This window comes from Lepidochelys kempii, chromosome 7, assembly GCF_965140265.1.
Source record: "Lepidochelys kempii isolate rLepKem1 chromosome 7, rLepKem1.hap2, whole genome shotgun sequence".
NCBI classification, from domain to species: Eukaryota; Metazoa; Chordata; order Testudines; family Cheloniidae; genus Lepidochelys; species Lepidochelys kempii.
This window is the reverse complement of record NC_133262.1, coordinates 31,786,818-31,811,916: the sequence shown is the minus strand read 5'-3', so window position 1 is coordinate 31,811,916 and position 25,099 is coordinate 31,786,818. Positions and strand designations below refer to the sequence as shown.

Sequence of the window (25,099 nt, the reverse complement as noted above, 5' to 3'; positions counted from 1 at the left end):
TTGTGATTGGCCTAGGGCTATTGACTTCAATGGAGCTATGTCCGATTTTCACCAGCTGGGGATCTGGCCCATTGAGTCCAACTGAGCGACACCTATTTACACCACCTGGGTATCTGGCCCCGTTCACTTCAGTGACACTACAGCCAATTTACACTGGCTGGGGATATGGAAGTGTTGACTCCAGTTGAGCTCTGGCTTATTTACCCACCCTAACTGAGACCAAGACTCCATTGGGCCAGGTGCTGGACAGACAAGCAATAGGAGACAGTCCCTGCCCTAAAGATCTTATGATCTAAAAAGGCAGAATAGACAAAGAGTGGGAGGGGAAACAGAAGCACAGAGTGACGGGAGTGAAACCCAGTCTCCTGACTCCCAGTCCAGCGCTAGCCCATGCTGCTGCTACGGTGGGAGGTGTCAGTTCTTTTCTTGCTATAGTGTAGTTATATTGAATCCAAGGCAGTTTCTTCCCATTTATATGAGAGAGAAGGCTCAGACGAACTACTGTAGGAGAAGACACAATCAAAATGAAGTGAAAGCAGACTAACCCTCTCTCCACTTCTTCTATGGTGTCGGGCAATGGCACATTGAGGGTCTCTGGCAGGAATATAGCAGCGATGCCTGAGATTATAGGAGCTGTCCCATATATAATTGGTGGGAGGTATGGGAAATATTCCCCCGTCACCCTTACCACCGGAGCTACTATGCCGCCCACGCGAGCCATGGTGCTTCCGAGCCCCATGCCGGTCTGTCTGCAAGTGTAGAAAACAACCTTTAAAAAAAAATCATAAAATCATGATAATATTGGACTGATTCTGCAAAAGACCAGATTCAATCTGCCCATGGACTTTTTTCTCCCCTTGGTCTGCTCAGAAATGGCCTTTGATCAGAACCGTCTTTCCTTATTTCTACAGCCAGTTAGGAACTTCCCCTCAACAGGAAATGCAGTTTCTGCAAAAACGAATTTTTCTGTGGGAAAAAGGTCACATTTTTGCCAATTTTTTTTTAAATTTCTCTCAGGGTCGGGAGGGATCAAAACTAAATGTTTTGGGTTGACTCTAATCTTTGAGGCTTCCCCAAACTGAGGTCAGGACTCACTGTGACAGGAAGGCTGGTGCTGTACTATAGGATTATAGTCTGTAAATACCTAGGTGGGCAGAAGTTATCTCCTAGTAGAGATGCATCCTTTGAGGCAGAGGTGGGCAAACTACGGCCCGCGGGCCACATCCAGCCCACGGGACCATCCTGCCTGGCTCCTGAGCTCCTGGCCGGGGAGGCTAGCCCCCGGCCCCTCCCCCGCTGCTCCTCCTCCCCCGCAGGTATGCCGCTGCATGGGCTTGCGCTCACCCACCTCCCAGGCTTGCCAATAAGCTTGTCCTGCCACTCTGAGCAGCGTGGTAAGGGGGGGGGTTGGATAAGGGCAGGGAGTTCCGGGGGGCAGTCAGGGGACAGGGGGCAGTTGGATGGGGTGGAGGCGGTCAGGAGACAGGGAGCAGGGGAGGTTGGATAGGGGGTGGGGTCCGGGGGGGGCAGTTAGGGACGGGGGTCCTGGGGAGGGGGCGGTTGGATGGGTCGGGGGTCCCGGGGAGCCTGTTAGGGGGCGGGGTGTGGATAGGGATTGGGGCAGTCAGGGGAAAGGGAGCAGGGGGGGTTTGATGGGGGTGGGGTCTCGGGGGGTGATTAGGGGCCGGGGGTCCACAGAGGGGTCGGTCAGGGGACAAGAAGCAGGGGGGGTTAGATGGGTCGGGGGTTCTGAGGGGGGCGGGAAGTGGGAGGGGGCCAGGCTGTTTGGGGAGGCACAGCCTTCCCTACCCGGCCCTCCATACCGTTCCGCAACCCCGATGTGGCTCTCGGGCCAAAAAGTTTGCCCACCCCTGCTTTGAGGCATCAGAAAAAGGGCAAATGAGAGTTGCAAGGGCTAGGAGTTGGAGCTAGACCAATTCAAACTGGAAACAAGGTGCACATTTTTAACAGGGAGAAAGTTTTGAAAATGGAACTTAGGTAATTCAGAAAATGTTACTTTAGGCCTAAGAATAGAACTGAGGGGAAATTTTCCACTGGAACAGTCTTCTGTAGGAAAATGCTGATTCAACAAAATTGAAATATTTCATGGGAACATAATGATTTTGTCAACATTTTCAATGAGAAATGATTTAAACATTTCATTTCAGTGAGGTCAAAGGGCTTTGTTGTTTTTCTTTTTGTCCTGGTGGAGCCTTGGGAGCCCAAGGATGGGAACAGGAGAAGACTTACATTGGGGGTGGGGGATGGTGAAGGTCGATGGTTCACCTATTTCTATCCCCCGGCCAATGGAAGGAAAGAAACCTCATACCCCCGAGGTGCGTTCTTTACTTAATCAGATATACGGAAAGTGCAGGGCTAGGAAATATTGAACGGACTTTATCAAAATGGTTCAATAGGGACCTACTGAAATGATAACTGATTTATCATTTGGACTATTATATTAATCAATAAGATGAAATTCAATAAAGACAAGTACAAAGTACTAGTGTCATGGGACATGCCTGCCTTGTAGCACCCCATGCTGCTTGAGTGTGGTGCTGCAAGCACTCCCTGCCTCAGTTTCCTCCTCCTCTGGCTTTCCTGTCTCTCCTGGGGGTTCACATGGCTCAGCCCTCTGGCTGGCTTATTTCGAGTTCAATTGTCCCTTGGGGTAACAAAAGTTCAAACACAATCAAAAGTTCTTTGTCCCCACTTCAGTTCCCCTTCAGCCCACCCATCAGGCTTAGTTCCCAATCCTTTCTGGGTTACCCTTCAGTCTCTGTCTTTGGCTGAGGGACACAGCCCTGACTGCTTCCCTGGAGCCTTTCACAATCTCCTTCAGACTCTTGCTCAGGGCCTTCCACGGAGTCCTTCCAACATCTGACCAGGACCAGCTAAGGCAGGGGGTTAGCTAATCTGGCGCAGGTGTGGCTGAGCTCAATTACCCTTAAAGGGCCAGGCAATCTGTGACAACTGCATGTAAGAAGGGAAAAAAATCAAAAGCACAAATACAAAATGATGAATAGCTGGCTAGGTGGTCGTACTGCTGAGAAGGATCTGAGGGTTATAGTGGATCACACGTTGAATGTGCATCAACAGTGACATGATGTTGTGAAAAAGGCCAATGTAATTCTGGGATGTATTAACAGGACTGTTGTATGTAAGAAACAGGAGGCAATCGTTCCACCCTACTCTGCACTGGTGATGCCTCAGCTGGAATCCTGTGTCTTGGAGGGAATCCAGAGGAGAGCAACAAAAACAATCAGCAGTTTAAAAAACCTGACCTATGAGGAAAGGTGGATAGAACTGGGCGTGTTTAGCCTAGAGAAGACTGGAGGCTGGGGACAGGGGAAAACACATAAGTCTTCAAATATGTAAATAGTTGTTATAAAGAGGATGATCAATTGTTCTGCATGTCCACCAAGGTTAGGACGAGAAGGAATCAGTTTAGTTTGCAGCATGGGAGATTCAGGTTGGGTTTTAGGAGAAAACTTTCAAACTCTAAGGATAGGAACAGGTTACCAAGGGAGGTTGTGGAATCCCCATTCTTAATGCTTTTTTAAGAACAGTTAGACGAATACCTGTCAGGGGTGGTGTAGTTATACTTAATCCTGCCTCAGCATGGGGGGATAGACTAGATGATCTCTTGAGGTCCCTTTCAGCTCTACATTTCTGTGATTCGATGGTTTATATAATATAATGTTATATAATAATTGAAATGATACATCAGTTATTGTTTTCATAAGTCCTTATTGAAATGTTTCATAGAATTTAAGGCCTGAAGGGACCAGTAGATCTTCTAGTCTGACCTCTGGTTTAACATGAGCTGTTAAATTTCACCCAGTTACCCCTGCGTTTAACCCAATAGCCTGGGTTTCAATAAGGTTGTTCAGCTATTTCTGAAATGAAATTTTTTGGGATTTTCATCTTGCAAGAAATTTTGAAATGTTGAAACTTCCTTTGGAATGGAAATTCGGAACTCTGGTTCCAGCTGCGCCTGAGGAGCATTGTCGTTCCGAGCACCGACCCCCTGACTTGAGTAAAGCATTGGGTAGATTTTCATCTAATGCAGAAATAGATGAGTGCTGCAATAGGTACCTGATGACTGTTGGGTACAGCTCCCCGGTGTAGAGGTACAAACAGTTAAAGGAAGAGGCTAAGCATCCTTTCCCAAGCACTGCCAGGGATGTACGTAAGGCCTTCAGCTCTTGTGGGGGGACATAAAAGGATGAGAGTTAGTGGTCAGTGCTGGTAGCAGTCCCGAGTGGGGTCAGTTGCTGGAACAGTCCTGACTAAGGCTGGTCACTCAGTGCCTATATACAATATGTATCCGAGATACAGCCAGAGTAACACTATGATCTATAAAAGGAATGTCTACATTAGAGATGGTCAGAAATTTTCCATCAAAACTGTTTTTTTGATGGAACATTGGGGTTTTCAACTAAGCGAAGTTTTCACAGAGTGTGTCAGCCTCCCGCAGACCATGTCAATTTTTTGTGTGTCAAAAAATGAACACCTGAAAGTTGAAATAGTTTTGATGCTATGGTGGTGCCACGTGGGAGTTGCAGTTCAGTTGCCTCTTGTCCCCATTCTCCTTTGTGGGCCTGGCTCCCTCCCTGGACAACACCTCCCATGAAATTCCTGTTCTGCTCCCGAGGAGATCGCTCCCTCTGTCATTTCCAGTGGATGTGGGGCTGTAGATCGGGGTTGGGCTGTGGGGGTTGAGGCCGGGTCATGCAGTGGTGAGTTGTGGAGGGGAGGCATAGCTGGGAGGAGGCAAGGCCATCGGGTAAGTTTTGTCTATGGGGGCAATGGACAAGGCCATGGAGAGGGCTTTGGCTGTGGGGGTGGGGTTCAGCCAAAGATGCAGGGTCATGGGGTGGATTGTGGGGGTGGGGTCATGAGTCAGGAGAGGCCCCTGGGGCGGGGTATTGGGTCAGGGGAGGTCCCTGGGGGTATGGCCATAGGGGTAGACTTGGGCTATGAGGGCTGTGGCCCAGGGGAGATCATCTTGGGAGTAGGCTGTCCCATGTCATGGTATGACTAGAGTCCCAGGTCATCTTAATTCATCCCCGTACCTCCCCTGGCTGTTGCACTCTGAATGCCCACCTCGTGGCACAAATATGTTCGCCAGGATTGCCAGCCCTGCCAGGATGACGGAAGCTGCCTGGGTGAATCGCCGGCCGATGAAACTCATCCCGATGGCAGCGCTCAGCTTGGCCGGGATGTCAATGGAGCCAAAAGCCACCTGGATGAGATAAATGTTGAAGCCGAAGTGCTGCAGGTCCATGGCCAAGCCATAGAAGGCAAAGCTGGTGGCAAACCTGTGAATGGTCATTGGAGGGGGGATGTCAATATAAAGTGGGGCCAGATTTATCCCTGGTGTAACTAACTCTGATGGGAAAAGGGACAGGGGGATCTTGACTGGCCACATGTTTTTACCTTCAATAAATCATGGTGCGATATTGGGGTCTGCACTGACTCTGAGGAGAGGGTGCCCTCTATTGAGCCCCCCCACCCCTCTCCCTGTAGCACAGCACCCCCTAGTGCTGCACTGGGGCCTCACAGTTAGAAAGAAAGAATAGAGCACACCTACCAGACACTAGATATGCAGCAGGATATCCTGCGTACATTGGGTGTGCGGACCAAACTATACAATGTGTAGGAAGATTGTGCCAAGGCCATTTCCTTCTTCATGTTGGATTTCAAGACCTAGGGAGAAGAGAGAGTAGGAAAAATAATTCTGGTGTATTATCCTGCTGCATCCTCCTCATTGTGCTCAGCACATCTGATACGCTCCATTGGAGAAAATGGGGCCAGATCCCCAGCTGGTATAAACCAGCTGTTGCGCCATTGAAGTCAGTTGACAATGAAGCTGAGGATCTGGCCCATAGCATGTAGCAGAAATATGTGGTGAGGGGAGGCAAAGATGTGCAATGCGAATGATTAGAGCTCTGGAGAGACTCCCATGAGACTGAAAGGACTGGGAATGTTTAGCACAGCAAGAGGGGACCTGATAAAGGGCCACAAAATAATGGATAGGATAAAGAGTAGTCTGCCAGGTTTGAGATAGGATGAGAACCCAAAAGTACTGAATCCCAGTTCCTAGCTCTAACCAGTAGGCATCACTCCCCTCCCAAAGTTGGGAATGGAACCCAGGAATTCTGCTTCCCAGCCTCCTCCAGCTCTAACCACTAGGCCCTGCTCTTCTCCCAGAGCCTGGAATGGGACTCCATGCTAGCTACTATCAGAGACAGGATACTGGGTTACACAGATCACTGGTCTAATCCAGTCAGGCAATTCCTGTGACCATCACTCCCCAAGGCCCAGGAGCTGTTTTACAATGTTTGCACCATTCCATTTAGAGGAAACAAAAGCAGACCAGGAATGTGGGTAAGCTCAGCACAGAAGAAAACATACAACCAATCCTTCATCCCCCTCTAGTGACCATCCGAGGGCTATCGCTCGGCTACAGGAGCTGGCACAACACTGAAGTGATCCGAAGATGGACTCAAGAGAAATGCAGAACACAGAGACTTTCCAGATTTTTTTAAATATGTTCATCCAGTTATATATGAACATAGATAGATACAGACAGAGGGGTATGTATGCAGATACATCGGATCACTTCATCCACCACTGAAATGCTCTGGGTTGGAAAGCAGAAGCTGTTTAACAGCTCATAATAATGCGACTCAACCTTAGGACAGAAGATGAAGATAATTTGACTTCGGTAGGTTTTCCTGGGGTATTAGTCCTCTGATAGTTTGGACCGAAATGTTAAAGGTGAAATTCTCCCTTGTGCTCTAGCCTAGACACCACCGAAGTCCCTCTTTTTACCCTTACACAATAGTGAGGGCAGCTTTATCCCCGGAGTAACTAACCCCATTGGGAAAAGGGCCCTGGGACCTTAACTGACCACATATTTCCACCTCCAGTGAATCGTGGTGGGTCATTGGGGTCAGCACTGACTGTGAGAGGACAGCACCTCCTGCTGGGCCCCCCCATCCTACTCCCTGTAACACAGTGTTCCCTAGCATTGCACTGGGGCATCAGGGCTAGCATGGATTCCAAGGAGAGAGTGCCCCCTACTCAGTCCCCAACCTCGTAAGCCATTGTCTTAACGTAGTAGAACTGTTAGTATCAAAACACTCTGCAATCTGTTGTGACATACAAGTAGCCAGCAGGAGAGTGAGTTTGTGTGTGTGGTTCTTGGGGGGGGGGGGGAGGGGGGGAGAGAACCTGGAGTTGTGCAGGAAATGGCCCAACTTGATTGTCATGCACATTGTGTAAAGAGTGGTCACTTTGGATGGGCTATCACCAGCAGGAGAGTGAGTTTGTGTGGGGGGGTGGAGGGTGAGAAAACCTGGATTTGTACTGGAAATGGCCCAACCTGATGATCACTTTAGATAAGCTATTACCAGCAGGACAGTGGGCTGGGAGGAGGTATTGTTTCATATTCTCTGTGTGTATATAAAGTCTGCTACAGTTTCCACGGCATGCATCCGATGAAGTGAGCTGTAGCTCACGAAAGCTCATGCTCAAATAAATTGGTTAGTCTCTAAGGTGCCACAAGTACTCCTTTTCTTTTTGCCAATACAGACTAACACGGCTGTTACTCTGAAACAAGTAGCATAGTTTGTACCCAAAGGCATTTGTGTCCCTGAGTTAACCATTGTCTTAGAATGCCACAGAACCATGCAGGGATTCTGTTTATCTTTGAGAAACAAGCAGTTGAGATCATGAAAGGGCAGGAATTATTAATCTTAGTTCAGTCCATTGGCGTGAGGATCAGAATTCTTATTAGGGCTAAGACCTTACAGTCATATCTTTCTGCACAGCTTAATAGGTTTACTTTTGCAAATGAAACTGCTTCTTTCTGTAGGTCAGAATCATGGGACTTTACAGGGCGTATTAATGACAATGATTTTCAGGTTGGAAAAACAACAGCCACTTGTACTTTGGAATGAATTAGAAATCAGAATTCAGGCACAAAAGGCGAACAAATTTGTAATCTGATTTTGATCCCTGGACTAGGGCCAGAATTTAAGCATCATTGGAAGCATGCTAGATTTATATCATCCATATATTAAATTAATGTCAGCAAACATACCAGATCAGTAAGTGTGGTTATTCAGATGACATTGAGAGCTTGTATTTGAATGTGGCTAGAGGGGCTCAATGTCTAGCTAGATGATCTCGTGGTCTCTTGTTTTGGCCTTAAAATCTATGAATGATGATTTGAGGGCTGGAAAGAATGACTTAGAGTGAACGACTGACGGAGCTCAATCTGTTTATTTTATCAGAAGGAAGATCAAGAGGTGACTTGATTACAGTGTATAAGTACCTTCCTGGGAAGAAAATATCAAGTATTAAAGGACTCTCAAGAAAGTGAAAGGCAGACCAAGAACCAATGGCTGGAAGCTGAAGCCAGACAAATTCAAATTAGAAATAAAGCACAAATTTTTAACAGGGAAGGTGACTAATCATTGAAACAAACTCTCAAGAGAAGTGGTGCATTCCCTATTTTTTGATGTCATTAAATCCAGATTGGCTGCCTTCCTTGAAGATGCTTTAGTCAAACACAAGTTACTGGGCTCAATACAGTAATAACTGGGTGAAATTCTATGGCCTGTGTTATGCAGGAGGTCAAACTAATGGTCTAATGACCTTAAAATCTATGCGTCCATGGACCAGCTCCTCAGCTGATATAAATTGACATAGATCCATTAACTATACTGATTTACACTAGCTGAGGATCTGGCTGCCAAAGCCTAAATGGATTGGATGACAAAGTTTGAGGGGTGTATTCTGCTCTCTGTTGCACCAGTGTAAATTTGGAATAACTCCTTTGACTCTGGATTTACAGCAGGTAAACAAAAACATCATATGGGCCACAGTGTATTGCAGAATCTCCAACACTCCTCCCAAGGTGAAATTTGTTCCTGGGCAGCACAAAACCTATGTACCAGTAGTTACATTTAAGTCCTTAAAAACATAGTTTAGATGGGATTTAAGTGCTGCACAGATCTTGTGCTAACTCAGGGGTGAATTTCACTTTAATATAATCTGTGCATAGCCGTCAAATGTTGTGCAACTCCACACTGAAATTTTATACATGTTATTTAAATGCCAGGGTGACATTTATCCCCATGGTCTTCTGGAGCCCAGCCCCATGCACCTCCTCTTGGAACAAATTTCAAGACGGATAGTCTTGTTCACTCTCTCTCTACTAGGTAAGATTTCACCTGAGCCAATGGCGTGCATGAGAAAGCTGCCAAAGAGCTGGGTTGGAAACAGTTTTCCCATCCCAGGAAAATTTTGGAGATCTCAAATTTTTCTGATCCCAAATCAATATGAGAAGACAGCCTCGAAAATTTGCACAAATTAACAGTATGAAAAAAATTTCAGTTTGAGTCAATTGAAACATTGTTTTGACATTTTCAAAATGTTTTATTTCAATTTTGACATTTTTTTCTATTTAAATTTTTAAACTATAATTAGCAAAAATTTTGAAACTGAAAATATTGAATTTTTCTTTTAAAAAATGTTTGAAATGGGAATTTTGAAACTTTTTTCCAAAAACTTTTCGAAATGAGAAATTTGTTGATTTTCCAACAAAAATAAGTTTAGTTGAAAAATTGCTGACCAGTTCTATTGCTAAATGCACGAGTATCATGCAATAATGCATGAATAGATCTGGACAGAAAATGTGGGAGTTTTTTCCGATGGAAAATTTCAAATTTTCAGTGAAAATTCAAATACTGAAACCAACTAGAAATGGAAATATTTCTGTTTGGGAATGCTGCCATGGTGCCTCATGGGAGTTGTAATTCAGGTGTCTCATCTCCCATTCTCCTCCACAGGCCAGGATCCCTGGTTAGACTATATATCCCATGATGCACCATCTTGGAGAGATGAGGTGGTGTATCCTGGGCACTTCTGACCCTAGTGCATCATGCAGTTCAGAGGGCCAGCTGAAAGCCTACACATCACTTAAGTGTTCCTTCTACACGTCCTCAGGGGTTCCATCCTTATTGCACATAAGATATGATTATCTGTGGTTTCCTTTGATGGTCAAGAATTCCATTCATCTCTTTACCTCGGTATTGAGCTTGTCTCCTTCTTCTTTTTTTCTATTTATCTGAGCAACTTTCTTAAGCACCTGCACGGCTCGGTCCGGTTTTCCTGATAGAACCAGCCAGCGAGCGGACTCTGCAAACCACCTGCAAAATGAGCAGCAATGCCAAGAAACAATGGAGTGCTTTCTTCTTTCCAGTTGGGTTCTCTTTGTAGGAATTTGTGGCTCATGGGAATTAGGGACACTCAAACCTGGGTAGAGCTAAGAGCTTGTAGGGCAGATTCTGAGGAGAAGTTATACATTGCAAACACAGAGGAACTCCACCAAGTTGTTGTTGTTTCCATTATAGTTGGACCTAAAGCTCCCAGATGAGTTTGAGCCTCTACAGTACTAGCCCTTGAACATATGCATTTTCTGCACTGACAGGTACAAATGACTGCCTTGGATCCAAAGACAGTCACAGACCTTGGTAATGGGGGCACTAGGCTGTGTAACAGATCACAGTTAAATCAGATGGGAATACAGACTGAAGTGGAGCTTATTTCAGCTCAGCCCAATGAGTATCGGACTGTTAGTGTATGCTTCCTGCAGCCCCATGCTTGAGCCCTGTGTCTAAGAGTGAGATCAGAATCTAGCCCTGTGAACCTATCAACAAGCAGCGATGCACTTACCAGGAATAGAGAAAAAAGATGAAGAAGGGCATTGATGCAGTGAATTGTAACCAGCGCCAGTCCGGGAGGGCATATGCCAAGCCTGCAAGAACAATCTGCCCGATGGTGGCGCAGTATCCCACCACTGTGCCGGCTATGGTCCGTACATTGGTTGGCACCCACTCAACAACTGGAAAGGAAGGCACCCACACCAGAGGGGTTAATACTAGAGCTGGGCGAAATGTTTTGGACACATAGTTTATTTGCTGAAAAATGCAGGTTCAGGTTGACTATTTGCAAATTCAGTTTGAGTTCAGCAAATAGCTTTGCGCCCTACCCCGCCCTGCCAAATATATTTTTTTCTGAAAAGGTCAAAATGTTTTAAAGCCTAACGGATTTATTTGGGCATAAGCTTTCGTGGGTAAAACCCCATTTCTTCAGATGCATGGAGTGAAAATTACAGATGCAGGCGTTATATAATGACACATGAAGGGAAGGGAGTTACCTCACAAGTAGAGAACCAGTGTTGACAGGGCCAATTCGATTAGGATGGAAGTAGTCCACTCCCAATAATAGATAAGGAGGTGTCAATTCCAGGAGAGGCAAAGCTGATTTTATACAAGCCAGCCACTCCCAGTCCCTATTCAAGCCTAAATTAATGGTGTTAAATTTGCAAATGAATTGTAGTTTTGCTGTTTCTCTTTGAAGTCTGTTTCTGAAGTTTTTTTGTTCAAGTATAGCTACTTTCAAATCTGTTACAGAATGTCCAGGAAGATTGAAGTGTTCTCCCACTGGCTTTTGTATGTTACCATTCCTGATGTCTGATTTGTGTCCATTTATTCTTTTACGAAGGGACTGTCCAGTCTGGCCAATGTACACGGCAGAGGGGCATTGCTGGCACATGATGGCATATATCACATTGGTAGACGTGCAGGTGAATGAGCCTCTGATGGTGTGGCTGATGTGGTTGGGTCCTCTGATGGTGTCGCTAGAGTAGATATGGGGACAGAGTAGGCAACGAGGTTTGCTACAGGGATTGGTTCCTGCGTTAGTGTTTCTGTGGTGTGGTGTGTAGTTGCTGGTGAGTATTTGGGTGAGTATTCAGGTTGGGGGGCTGTCTGTAAGCGAGGACTGACCTGCCTCACAAGGTCTGGGAGAGGGAGGGATCATTTTCCAGGATAGGTTGCAGATCATTGATAATGTGCTGGAGAGGTTTTAGCTGGGGGCTGTACGTGATGGCCAGTGGTGTTCTGTCATTTTCCTTGTTGGGCCTGTCCTGTAGTAGGTAATTTCTGGGTACCCGTCTCACTCTGTCAGTCTGTTTCCTCACTTCCCCAGGTGGGTACTGTAGTTTTAAGAATGCTTGATAAAGATCTTGTAGGTGTTTGTCTCTCTCTGAGGGATTGTACTCCATGAAAGCTTGTGCTCAAATAAATCTGTTAGTCTTTAAGGTGCTACCAGACTCCTTGTTGTTTTTGTGTATACAGACTAACACAGCTACCCCCGATACTCAAAATGTTTTGTTTCAACTCTTTGTTTTAAAACAATGTTTTGTTTAGAAATTTAGCTAGATTTATTTTTAAAAAGCCACAACGTGTGTAATAAAAATCCAGAAATGCAGAAAATGAAAAACCAAAGAGCTCCCACCTCCCAAAAAGATTTGTTTTCGGTTGAACACAGCATTTCATTTGATCCAAAATGAATTTTTGTTTTTCATTTTGGTGAGAAAAACAGAAAAATTTCTATTTTGTATCACCCTGAAACAATGTAAACAAATTTTTTTGGTTCAGCCACTGAACCAAACAATCAGTTATTCCTACATCTCTAGTTAATATGCTGCACAAGTGAACAGGTTTTGGAGGCATGTGGGAATGTTTCTGTGGGCATGGATTAAGATCTCAGTGGTGCCACCTAATCGGTGAGGGGCTTTGCTGTCCTTCAGGGTTAAAATGATGCTGAGCTATGAATGTGAGGCAGGGGTGGCCAGTGGTTAAGGTACTAGACGGGTATTTAAGGCACTGGTGTTCCATTCCATCCATTGGATCTGCCACAAAATTTCTCCATGAACTTGGGCAAGACACTTTCTGTTTCCTCTATTCCTTATTTGTATTTTAGTAGTGCTTAGGTTATGTCTACACTACACAGCTTTAAGCGACATGGCTGTGTCACCACAGCCATGCTGCTAAAAGTTGCTCAGTGTAGCTGCTGTTTGTCGGCTCTCTTGCCGATAAAAAACTTCTATCCCCAAAGAGTGGCGTTTGTGTTGTCGTCAGGAGAGTGTTCCTGCCAACAATGTGCTGTTCACACTGATGCTTGTTGCGGCAAAACTTGTCTTTCCGGGGAGAAGAGGGGGTAACACCTCTGAAAGACAAAAGTTTTGTCGTTCAGTTGCCAGTGTAAACATAGCCTTAGGAATCATGCACCAGAACCCCATTGTGCTAGGCGCTGTATACGTCCAGAACAAAGAGATGAGTTTAAAATATAAGACACGAGGCAACAGAAGGATGCAGAAAAACAGATGGGGGGAACACCAAGAAACAATGAGACTGGTCACCACAGTAGGCAGTGATCTCAGTTCACCACCCTTTGTCTCCCACTCCACCTTCTCACCCTTTGTGTATTTTAAAGCTCTTCAAGACAGGAACTGTTGCTCACTATGTGAATGGACTGGGCCCAGCACAATGGATGCCCTGATCTTGACTGGGGTCTGTGCAGCACCAGGCACAATGTAGGCCCCAATCTCAGTCAGGATCTGTCAGCACCCAGCACAATGGGGGCCCTGATCTTGGGGTCTGTTTAGTGCCTGGCAGAATGGGGGCCCCAGTTTCAGTCAGAACTTCGAGGTGCTACTGTAACAATTACTGTTTTAGCACCGTTAATATTAGAAAGGACTGTCTCAAACCCTCACCCACAATTCCAAAACAAACTTTTTTTTAACATGTCCTTAATTGCAAAGTATTATTATTGTAATCCAGTGATGCTACCATGCTGGGCTCCCTCTGAGACACCCTCCTGACTCAGGCTGCATATAAGCAGAAGTGATGCGTGCAAACACAGGGATAAATATTTGTATACCGGGGCCAGATCAAAACTAACAAGAGCAGGAAAACAGCATCCAAAAACGAAAAGCAGACATTGGAGGGAAGGGATGGCTGCAAAGCAATGCTGGGAGTCCTGTCTAACAATGGACCATTAGCCTGCGTAACTCACTGTCATAAGACTACCTTGAGGCTGAGACCTTAGCAGCGTTCAAAAGAGGAATCTGGGCATTTGTCTGGAAAACAAGGACACTGAGAATCCCAAATGAAAAAAAGTAGGTTACTTAGGAGCCATCTATTGTTCTGTGTTTGTGCAGCCCCTACTCTGCATGGCCCTGATAGCTCGGGCGCTAAACGAAAAGTGGGGGATTGTTAGATCATTCACACTGCATACCAGGGACCTGTGTCTTGTCTTCTGGCTGGGCTGGGCCATGAAAAGTGGGACAGCAGCTTCACAGCTCTCCCAGTTAATGAGGGCTGCCGGGGCTTGAGAGGTAGGTTGGCCTCTCAGGGGGACTCAAGTGAGCTGGGTTCAGTTCCTGGCTCTGGCACATGCTCCCTGTGTGATGGTGGGAAAATCAAACCCTGCTGAGCCTCAGCCCATAAAATGAAAAGGAGTACTTGTGGCACCTTAGAGACTAACCAATTTATTTGAGCATGAGCTTTCGTGAGCTACAGCTCACTTCATCGGATGCATGCCGTGGAAACTGCAGCAGACTTTATATATACACAGAGAATATGAAAAAATACCTCCTCCCACCCCACTGTCCTGCTGGTAATAGCTTATCTAAAGTGATCATCAGGTGGGCCATTTCCAGCACAAATCCAGGTTTTCTCACCCTCCACCCCGCCACACAAATTCACTCTCCTGCTGGTGATAGCCCATCCAAAGTGACAACTCTTTACACAATGTGCATGATAAGTCATTATGCAAGGTAGCCTATTTCCTTTTGTTTTTTCCTACCCCCACCCCCAGATGTTCTGGTTTAACTTGGATTTAAACTTGGAGAGTGGTCAGTTTGGATGAGCTATTACCAGCAGGAGAGTGAGTTTGTGTGTGTATGGGGGTGGGGGGGATGTGAGAAAACCTGGATTTGTGCTGGAAATGGCCCACCTTAACTATGCACATTGTAGGGAGAATGGTCACTTTGGATGAGCTATTATCAGCAGGATAGTGAGTTTGTGTGTGTGGTTTTTGGGAGGGGGGTGAGAGAACCTGGATTTGTGCAGGAAATGGCCCAACTTTATTATCATGCACATTGTGTAAAGAGTTGTCACTTTGGATGGGCTATCACCAGCAGGAGAGTGAATTTGTGGGGGGGGGTGGAGGGTGAGAAAACCTGGATTTGTGCTGGAAATGGCCCACCTGATGATCACTTTAGATAAGCTATTACCAGCAGGACAGTGGGGTGGGAGGAGGTATTTTTTCATATTCTCTGTGTATAAATAAAGTCTGCTGCAGTTTCCACGGTATGCATCCGATGAAGTGAGCTGTAGCTCACGAAAGCTCATGCTCAAATAAATTGGTTAGTCTCTAAGGTGCCACAAGTACTCCTTTTCTTTTTGCGAATACAGACTAACACGGCTGTTACTCTGAAACCAGTCCATAAAATGGGGACAATAATTCTTCCTTTGTCTATTATAAGCTCTTTGGGGCCAGGACAGTCTCACTGTGTGCATGTCACCTAGAGCTCTGTGCATGGGTCTCTATAGGCTGAGCTAAACAACTCATTCGCTTGGAGGTTCTCTGGGTCAGTTCCCAGCCCCAAGTCACTAAGATGGTGGCTGTTTGTTAAGCAGGGCTCTGTGGCTGGAGCAGTTATATCCTCTGCACAGCAGACACCAAGAGGGAGGTAGACATCCAGTGCCTCACGCAATGGGGACCAGATCTCAGGGCTTCTAGATGCTTCTGTAATATTAATACTGCACACACTGTAATGAACCCCTGATTTTACTTAGTGCCTCTGGGTGCTACTGTAATACTACTAATAACCTGTCCAATGTAAAGTGGCCCTGATCTCCGTAAGGGCCTGCAGGTGCTACTGTAATATTACTAATATGCACACTATACTGGGTCATCAAGGTGCTACTGTAATACTGTTAATTATGCACACACCAGAACTGGGCTTCTAGGTGCTACTGTAATACCAGAAATAATGTGCATGCTGTGTTGGGGTCTCCTAGGAGCAACTGTAAGGCAGGTAGTTATAACAAGGGCTAATTTTCCCAGGTTAAAATCAAGGAGCAGTGGAAGAAGGTCCCTTACCCAGTGACATACAGTTGAGAATGATCCCAGAAAGGGCCATCCCGACAAGGAAGCGGAAGATGCAGTATGCGGTGAAATTGGGCGAGAAGGCGGTACAGGTGCCCGAGACAGCCATCTGCAGGTAAGACCAGCTCAGGAGAGCCTTCCGCCCGAACCTGTGGCAGAAGATGGCATGTTCATAGCTGTGCTAGGTCTGGTGACTGATAGAATCCTGTATATGCAGAGCCACAGAGCCCTGAGGATAGGTGGGGACAGCACTGATGTGACCGCACCTGGCAATCTGCATTCAGTCCTGGGCACATGGACGTGGATGATCTATTTTATCTAATCTAATCTCTCAGTGTTTTGACATAGCCTGTAAGGTGTTCAGGGGAGAGCAAGCACAAATGACCAGGGCTCTGGAGGGACTGACCCACAAGGCAAGGCTGTAAATGAGTTAAATGCAGCTAAGCAATGACTACAAGGGGACGTGGATCAGCATCTCAAGTGTAAGGGAAAGGGTAAACCTCAAGCACTGAGAGGAGTTACTTTCCAAGGGCTACTGCAGCATTGAAATCAATGGGAGTCGTGCCTTTGACTTCAATGGGCGCATGATCAGGCAAGGAGAGGGACTGCAGCTGGAAGGAAGAGGATGAACATAAGCAAAGGAAAATGTAGCAACTGCCAGGCCATGGGTCAGATCCTCAGCTGGTATAAATGGGCCTCATCCAATGGTCGTTGAATACAACAGAAAAATGCTTATTGGCACCAATGAGTGGTGCTGATTTACACCAGCTATGCATCTGGACATACTAGGCTATTAGACTCTGGTAGATTATTCTACCCCAACCTCCACATCCCTCATCTCTGAAGTCAAAATTTAAACGTTCAGTTCATTGCCTGAACTTTTGCCCCTAGCCCCAGCAGATACCATTCACCCCATGGCTGCTGCTTTCTGTGCCTCTGCAGCTGCTCTCAGAGCGGGGAGAAGGAAGAGCTTTGCAAAGACCTACCTGTCCGCTAAGCTTCCAAACAGAAGCGCTCCCACCAGCACCCCAGCCATGTAGATTGACTGAGCCATCTGTCCGAGTGTCCGCAGGTTACACACCAGATCCCACTGCAGGCGGAGGAGGAAAGGTGGTCAAGACATTGTCATAACAAGCTGCTCCTACCCACGCAAGGAGAAAACAGCCAATGCTATGGATGGGGGGAGTATTTAATTTAGCAGACAAAGGTATAATGGAGAGCTGGGGTGGCTGATCACTAGGGGCTCAGGGGAATTATCCCCAGCAGTTATGTAATGACTGTATTAGGCAGTCGATGGACTTCAGGGTGCAGTACTGCTTGCTACCAGTGGGAGGTGGACTGTCTCAGGCTGCAGGACTGCAGGTGGCAAAGGGAGGAGGTATAGAGCCAGGGGCTATGAGAGCTGTTGCCTGTGCTCCGGCAGCCCCGCCAATAGCTTTGAGCACCAGAAACCCTTGAAGCAGAGGAAAGGTGGCCTAGTGATAATGTGCTGGTCTGGGACTCAGGAGAGCTGGGTTCGGGTGTGGGCTCTCCTGCTGTGTGGTCTTGAGTAAGTTGTTTCCCCTCCCACCCATTGTCTTTTAGATTGTTGGCTCTTCAGGGCAGGGACTGTTTCTCTCTGTGTGTCTGTGCGTTGCCTGGCACAATGGGGGCTCCCATCTCAGTCAGGGTCTGTGCAGTACCTGGCACAAGGGGGCCCTGAACTCAGTCATGGTCTGTGAAGCGCCTGGCACAATAGGGGCCCTGATCTTAGTTGGGGTCTCTAGGCACTACAGATATTTTAATAAAAATAATGATTTTATTGGCACCAGGATTTGGCCATTTGCATTTGGTAAATAAGGTTACATTTCAAATAAAATTAATCCCTGCTTTGTATTTATATTTTTTTTTAAATTGCAAGTAAATATTTAACTAACCAACAATCTGAGAATTGTCAAGGGCAGGGAACTTTCTCTGTGTGCAGTCCTGCAGCTCAGCATTGGTTAAACAAGCAAACAGTACTTTGCTGTGTCAGTGGATTTCTTAAGGGGGTGGCTCACAACTTGTATGAGGTCACATGTGTGAGTGATATAACTACTGATGGATATTTGAATAAATCACCATCTCAGTATTGGGTATTTACTATTCTGCAGCTGCATGGTGTGGCCTAGTGGTTAGTGCAGAGCACTGAGGGTCATAATTCCAAGATGTGGAATTATGTGTATTGGTTAAAGCAGGGACTGGGCATAAGGACTCCTGGGTTTTAGTCCCAGCTCTTGTGGAGGAGTGGGGTCTAGTAGGATAGAGCAGGGGGCTGGGAGTCAGGATTGCTGGGTTCTATCCATAGCTGTGGGAGGGGAATGGGGTCTAGTGGTTAAAACAGAGAATGGGCATCAGGTTTTCTGGGTTCTGCTCCTGGCGCTTGGAAGGAGAGTGTTCCAGTGCTTGGAGCACTAAGACTGGGATTCCTGGGTTCTATGACAGCTTGTGTGATTCTAGGGGTTACAGGAGCAGGACTGTAAGCCTAGGACTCCTGGGTTCTGTAGCCAGCTCTATGGTTGACACAACTGTGACATTGGGCAAGTCACTTCACCTCCCTGTGCCTCAGTTTCCCCATCTGTAAAATTGAGATAATGGTACTACTACACACTTAGCTCATAGCAAGTTTGTAAAGCTCTTTGAATCATGGGAAGGGCTGAGTTTTATTATATCCAGCTACAGCCATCTCTTACCATCTGGCAAACAGTTACCAGAATCCCCTTTTACAATCTGAATGTTCCTTCCCAGGACAAATTGTCAGTAAATAATAGGAGCAGAGACGGCATGGAGACCTACAGTGTCTCATCATATATGACATTATTATTTTCTGTTCTAGCAGCAGGTAGAAGCTCCAGCAACATGCAAACGCAGTAAAAGATACCCCCCACCCTTAAGGGTTTACATTCCAAATAGACACAGGTGGGAGAAAGGAAGAATTATCCATGTTTTACTTATATGGGAATGTGAGGGACAGAGAGATGACGAGATTGCTGGGTGCAGACCTAGTCACCCCATCTCACAAAGGATATTGCAGAACTAAAAGGGCAACAAGAATGACCAAGAGCCTGAGAAACTCTCTTGTGGAGAGAGATTGAAAGGACTGGGATCATTTACCTTGCAAAGGAGATGAACTAGAGGGGACAGGATAAAAGTCTATAAAACAACAAGTGGGAGAGAGGCAACAGATCAGGAGCATCTGTTCTTCCTGTCTCATAACAAGGGGATGTTCAATGCAATTAAAAGATGGGAGTTCAAAACCGATGAGAGGAAATACACTTTTTCACATGATGTGGGATTAGCTTGTGGAACTCACTGCCACATGAAGTCATTGAGGGGAAGAAGTTAACAAAATTGAAAGGGGGATATCAAAACCATCCAGAGTAATCATAACAGCAACAACAAGGCTTCTGGGAGGGATATTAAACCTGGTACTTTAGGCTTGAGCCAATCTCCAACTACTAAAGATCAGGATGAGGGCTATGTATGGGACAGGGTATCTCACATGGGTTACTGCAGGGTTCTTAAACCTGTCTCTGAAGCATCTGGTGCTGGCCATTGTCCAAGACTGGAGACTGGGCTGAATGGACCTTGGGAATGATCCAGCTGGGCAACCATAATTTGCATAAGGTCACAGAGTAGGAATGGTTCAGAGACAGGAACTGAACCCAAGTCACAGTTCACTGGCTGGACCACACTTCCTCCTGCTCCTGTGCAGTCAGATGTAAATATTGATCAATAACACCCAAGCAATGCAAGGTTTCTCTGAGCAACGGTGAGTGCTTTAGGCCCTTCCTTACCTCCATAATGATGGTGTTGGTGAAGATGCTCTTGTCGTAGGTCCACCCATCCGTGCATGGCTCTGTTTCCATCTCTGTCCCATTTGCGAGAGTGGCGTTGGGATTTAGGAGCTGCCACTGGGCGGTGACGAACCGGCGACACTTCTCCGGCTCCCATTCCCCATCCATCGGGATGGAGACCCTCAAGAGATCTTTGGTGCTCAGTCTTTGAGTCATGTTTGTACCACCCGTGCTGTTGGCAGCTACACGAATCTGGCAGTGGTGTCCTGGAACAGCAGCAGAAAAATTCTGCAGGAGGTTATGAGAGGCTGTCATTAAAACAGGGATAACAAGTAAAGCGACATGGATGATTTGAAAACGGCCCATGCCGCCAATGCTGTCTAGGAGTTCGGCAAAAGTCATGCCGAACAGATCCACCGTTAACTCGCTTCCTGAGGACTTAAATGAATTTCACAAACAGAGCTGCATTTGGAAAGAGTACCTCCTACAAAAGTTCCTGCTCTCTTAGAGATCTGTCAAAGCACAACAGCTACAGCCAGGCGCTTCCTACAGGAGAAAAGCAAAACTTGGACGGCTGCATGGGAAAGTTTAGTCTCATTGTCTCAGAAGAAAGTTCCCTTTAAATTTTTGCCTACAACTTTGAAACCGCTATCAATCTGGCATCCACCCAAAGAGTGGGGGTCTCAGCAGGGATACCAGTCTGTTGGAAGAAAATCTGAGCAACCTGTGGTGTGAACTTGGATCACCTCAGTTGGACTGTTTGATTCTGGGATGCTGGAAACTGTGCGTGTGTAGTGGTGGTAATGGGGGCAGGGGGATGGGGGGAGTAATATATATATATATTTAGCCTTAGGAAACTGATTGGGTTAAAAGGGTGCGTGTGTGGGTTATGTAAACCGTAATCATCTTACTTGGGTTAAAATTCTACCCTGGGTTTGAAGGATTAGCTTGAAGGGAAAGGGAGACAAAATCTACTGATCCAGTAAATGTGGGACAAAGGGCCGTGTTAGGAAGGCATTAGGCCTCCAGTACACAAGGGCACCGAGCCTGCTTTGCACTGGTTGATTATTATTGGCATTACTATTAGAGGCTCCAACTAAGACTATTGTTCCATTATATCAGGCACTGCACAGCCCCCGACTGAGATCAGGGCCCCCATTGTGCTGCGGGCTGCACAGACCCCAATTTAGATCTAGGTCCCCGTGTGCTGGGTGCTGCAAAGACACTGATCTAGATCAGGGTGCAATGTGCTAGATGCTGTACAGATCCCGAATAAGTGCAGGGGCCTATTGTGCTGGGTGCTGAAAAGATGACTCATGGGACCAAATCCTGAGCTGCAGTAAATCAACTTGGTTCCACTGAAGACAATTGAGTTACGCCAGTTTACATCAGCTGAGGCTCTAACTCCATATGCACTTCATCAAAGCTGGCTGGTGATGGAGGAGTGCTGGGGTCCATGTGGAGGCAAATTGCTGGATAAGGACAGGGCAGAAACAGAGCATAAATCCATGGGAGAGAGGAGAGGACAAAGAGAATGGCTGGGGGGAAAGGTTAAGGAAGAGCCTGGAGCACTGGCTTAGGGAAAGCAGACCTGGCTTCTATCCCTGGTTCTGCTGCTGGGCAATTCACTTCTTTTCATTGTCTATTTAAACTGGGACAGGGTTCCCTCATTGTTTGTCTGCTCTTAGATTGGAAGCTCTTTGGAGCAGGAACCACCTCTTTGTTCTGTGTTTGTCTAATGCAATGGTTTTCAAACTTTTTTTCTGGCGACCCAGTTGAAGAAAATTGTTGATGCTCGCGACCCAACAGAGTTGGGGATCAGGGGTTTGGGGTATGGGAGGGGCTCAGGGCTGGGGCAGAGGGTTGGGGTGTGGGGGTGAGGGCTGTGGGTGGGGCTGGGAATGAGGGGTTCAGGGTGTGGGAGGGGGCTCTGGGCTGGGGTAGGGGGTTGGGGTGCAGGAGGGGGTCAGGGTTCTGGGCTGGGGCCAGGGATGAGGGGTTTGGGATGCAGGAAGGGGCTCCGGGTTTGGGGGGGCTCAGGGCTGGGGCAGGAGATTGGGGCGCAGGGTTACCTTGGGCGGCTCCTGGTCAGCGGTTCAGTGGGGGTGCTAAGGCAGGCTTCCTGCCTGTCCTGGCACCGCGGAATGAACTGCGCCCCGGAAGTGGCCAGCAGCAGGTCCAGCTTCTAGGCAGAGGTGCGCAAGCAGCTCCGCATGGCTCTCGCCCACAGGCACCATCCCCCCAGCTCCCATTGGCCGGTTTTTGGCCAATGAGAGTGTGGAGCCCGTGCTTGGGGAGGGGGCAGCGCGCGGAGTCCTGTGGCCGCCCCGCCGCCTAGGAGCCGGACCTGCTGCTGGCTGCTTCCGGAACACAGTGCAGTGTCAGAACAGATAGCCGGGCAGTACCGCTGACGGGACTTTTAATTGCCCAGTCGGCGGTGCTGACCAGAGCCGCTGTGATCCGCTGCCTTACGTTCCGCGACCCAGTACTGGGTCACGACCCGCAGTTTGAAAACCACTGGTCTAATGCATAACACAATGGGCTCCTGGTCCTTTGCTGGTGCTCCTTGGTCCTACCACAATAGAAATAAATACAAATAATAAATAATGTTGCAATCCTGATCTTGGTTGTGTCTTCTAGGTACTACCGTAATACACACAGTACTTGACAGCAATAGCAATAGTTCTGGGTAACAGCATCAGGTGAGTGTGAAAGGCAGTCCAGCAAGTAGATGTCCTTTGATGTAGTCAGTTATTCACAAGAGATGTTAGTATCTGGGACAAAATTCACCCTGAGCCATTGGAGCAATTGCTAGGGAATTGGTGTGCTGTGAATGCAGTGTTTTTTCCTAAGCGTGATTGTCTTACTCTTACCTTCTCCTTGTGTACTTATGATTTGTAGTACAGCAGTGCCTAAAGACCCCATTGTGCCAGGTGCTACACAGACCCTGACCAAGATCAAAGCCTTGTTATGCCAGATGCTGCCAGAAACCAGCTGATACTATCTGAGATGCAGGCCCTGTCATGCTGGGTGCTGCACAAACCCTGACTGAGATCAGGGTCCCATTGTGCCGGGCACACTTGGTAAGAGACAGCCCTTGGTCTGAAGAGCTCGCGATGCAAATAGTCAAAGGAAGGTTTATTAGCACTCTTTTACAGATGGAGAAACTGGGGAACTAAAGCCCAGAGTCTTAAAGGTATCTCAGAGTTGCTCCACTCAGCATTTCAAGTGACTTAAATCATTTAGTCTCATTTTCAAAAGGGAGTTAGGCACTCAAGAGCTCAAGTTTCTATGAAAGTCACGGGGACTCAGGTTCCTAAGTCTTTGAGTCACTTCTGAAAACGGGACTTCCTTCCTATGCAACTTACGAGCTTTTGCTACCCTCTGCGACTTGTCTGAGGTCACACACGGTGTCTCCGGGGAGGCGGGAATTGACTCCCCAAAAGGTCCCAATCCAGAGCTGTAACTGAAACATCCACCATTTTTCCTGCCCTGTAGCCCGTTCCTTGGGGGAAGCAGTTGTTGTTTCTTGTCCTATGCTAAGACTGTGAGTTCTTTGTAGCAAGGAATGTCCTCATTTATTCCACATCTCTACTGCAGTGGGGCCCTGCTCTCTGACTGGGGCCTCACGTTGTTATGATACTAATAGTGCAGTGGGACAAGCGTTTGGGATACAGTTGACATGTGAGTAAAGTGATTGTGATGTTCCCCTGGTCAGGCCATAAACCAGGGGTTTGGGAGTTGTGGGTTCGAATCCCCGCTTTTCCGCCAAATGTCAAAATTTCCCTCTGGAACCACCCCCATTTCTGACCCACTCTAGCAATGATGCCAGCACTGGGCATTTTTTAGAAGCAACATGGTCTTGTGAATACGACACTCACCTGGGTTGTAGTCCCAGCTCTGCCATTGGCCTGGTGAGTGACCTTGGGTGAATCACTTCCTCTTTTTGTATCTTTGTTTCCTCTCCCACCCTTTGTCTGTTCAGATGGTGAGCTCTCTGGGGCAAAGGCTGGCCCTAGCTACGTGTATGTGCAGTGCCTAACCAATGGGGCCCTTCTTCTTGTTAGGGCCTTTGAGCTCTCCTGTAACATGAATAACTTTGTCTCACGTATGACCCTAATACAACATCGCCATACAAAAGCCCTGGCTGGAGGTATTGAAAACATGGTCACCTTGACTTTGAGTGACATGTGTATCTCAAGAGGGTGGGGCTTATTTGTGGGTGTGGCTTGATTGTGGACTGGGTTAAACACTTCCTTTTTGGACCCGCATTTGTTCTTCCCCTATGGGTCTGATGCAAATTGTCAGCCTGGGAAGCTATAGTCTGGGAGATACATGAACTACTGAGTGATAAACTCTCTCATTGCATGGCAGCATGGCCCCGGACTGTAACCATGTTTCTACCATACTCAGAACCCCTTTGTGCGGAACCTCCTCTAAACATGTATGTTTTTATGCATATTTCAGGAGCAATAAGAAGTCACGATCCCACTATGTAGGGTGCTGTCCCTGCCCTGAAAATCTTGTAATCTAAATAGACCAGGTGTGGGAGGGGAAACTGAGGCATGGAGTGGGGAAGTGACTTGCAGAGTATAGTACAGGAATACGGCAGAATTAACTAGTCTGTGGTCCCTCTAAAGGCTTTTGCTGTGTTCTGTGTTTTCAAAGCCACTCAGAGCAATGGTGTCTATGTAGCTAGGCTTCGAATGGCTACATGTACTAAATAGAAGAGCTGGGTTAGAATTTTCTGTGGGAAGTTGCCAATTGGTCAAAACCGAAACTTTCTGGTTTCGACCAAAGTTTTGTCGGGAGGGTTTCTCAGGTCCAGGATGGAATTTCTGATCAAAATGATAGCGTGAGCGAGGCCCACCCCTGAAAAGCCTGGTGGCCAGAGTACTCACCTGTGATGAAGAATCAGGTTCAAGTCCCTGCAGAGAGTGAGAAGGGCTGACTTGCTATCCTGGTTGTTAGGGAACTTGGTTGGGGTGCAGAAGAACAAGGTTTAGGTTGCTACTTTGCCTGAGCTATTGGCTCTTCTGGGATGGAGCTCTCTGTTTTCATGAAACGTTTTGAAAGGTCTTGGTTTTGTTCTGATATGAAACCTCTGAAATTATTGTGCTAAACAGAATTCCTGTTTTCTGGCTAGCCCTATTAAATAGACACAGTTATTTGGGACCCAACTGGATCAGTGCAGTTTGTTCATGCTGGTTTTGCTGTGGGAAGAGCAATAGACATAAGTCCAG

The 25,099-nt window shown here is 47.0% G+C and overlaps 1 protein-coding gene and 1 long non-coding RNA gene across 6 annotated transcripts in view; one reads left to right on the top strand and one right to left on the bottom strand.

Moving 5' to 3' along the window:
* The window catches only part of LOC140914324 (uncharacterized), a 72,058-nt gene extending 63,495 nt beyond the window's left edge, over window positions 1–8,563 (top strand). The window contains exon 3 of the long non-coding RNA XR_012159827.1: window positions 8,307–8,563. This is a non-coding gene — a long non-coding RNA (uncharacterized lncRNA). The remainder of the gene's footprint in view (window positions 1–8,306) is intronic.
* The window catches only part of LOC140914319 (solute carrier family 22 member 6-A-like), a 26,793-nt gene extending 1,694 nt beyond the window's left edge, over window positions 1–25,099 (bottom strand). The window contains exons 1-10 of one of the 5 annotated variants that reach the window (XM_073351838.1): window positions 24,758–25,099; window positions 19,857–20,144; window positions 17,028–17,131; window positions 16,036–16,190; window positions 10,753–10,921; window positions 10,103–10,226; window positions 5,597–5,712; window positions 5,110–5,324; window positions 4,099–4,207; window positions 546–749 (exon numbers count right to left, since the gene is read on the bottom strand). In XM_073351838.1, the coding sequence (XP_073207939.1) occupies window positions 546–749; window positions 4,099–4,207; window positions 5,110–5,324; window positions 5,597–5,712; window positions 10,103–10,226; window positions 10,753–10,921; window positions 16,036–16,190; window positions 17,028–17,131; window positions 19,857–20,072 (1,412 nt within the window). In that variant the 5' untranslated portion in view covers window positions 20,073–20,144; window positions 24,758–25,099. Of the gene's footprint in view, window positions 1–545; window positions 770–4,098; window positions 4,208–5,109; window positions 5,325–5,596; window positions 5,713–10,102; window positions 10,227–10,752; window positions 10,922–16,035; window positions 16,191–17,027; window positions 17,132–19,856; window positions 20,457–24,757 lie in introns of those variants that run through there. The other 4 variants (XM_073351839.1, XM_073351836.1, XM_073351840.1 and 1 more) reach the window with 4 other exon arrangements.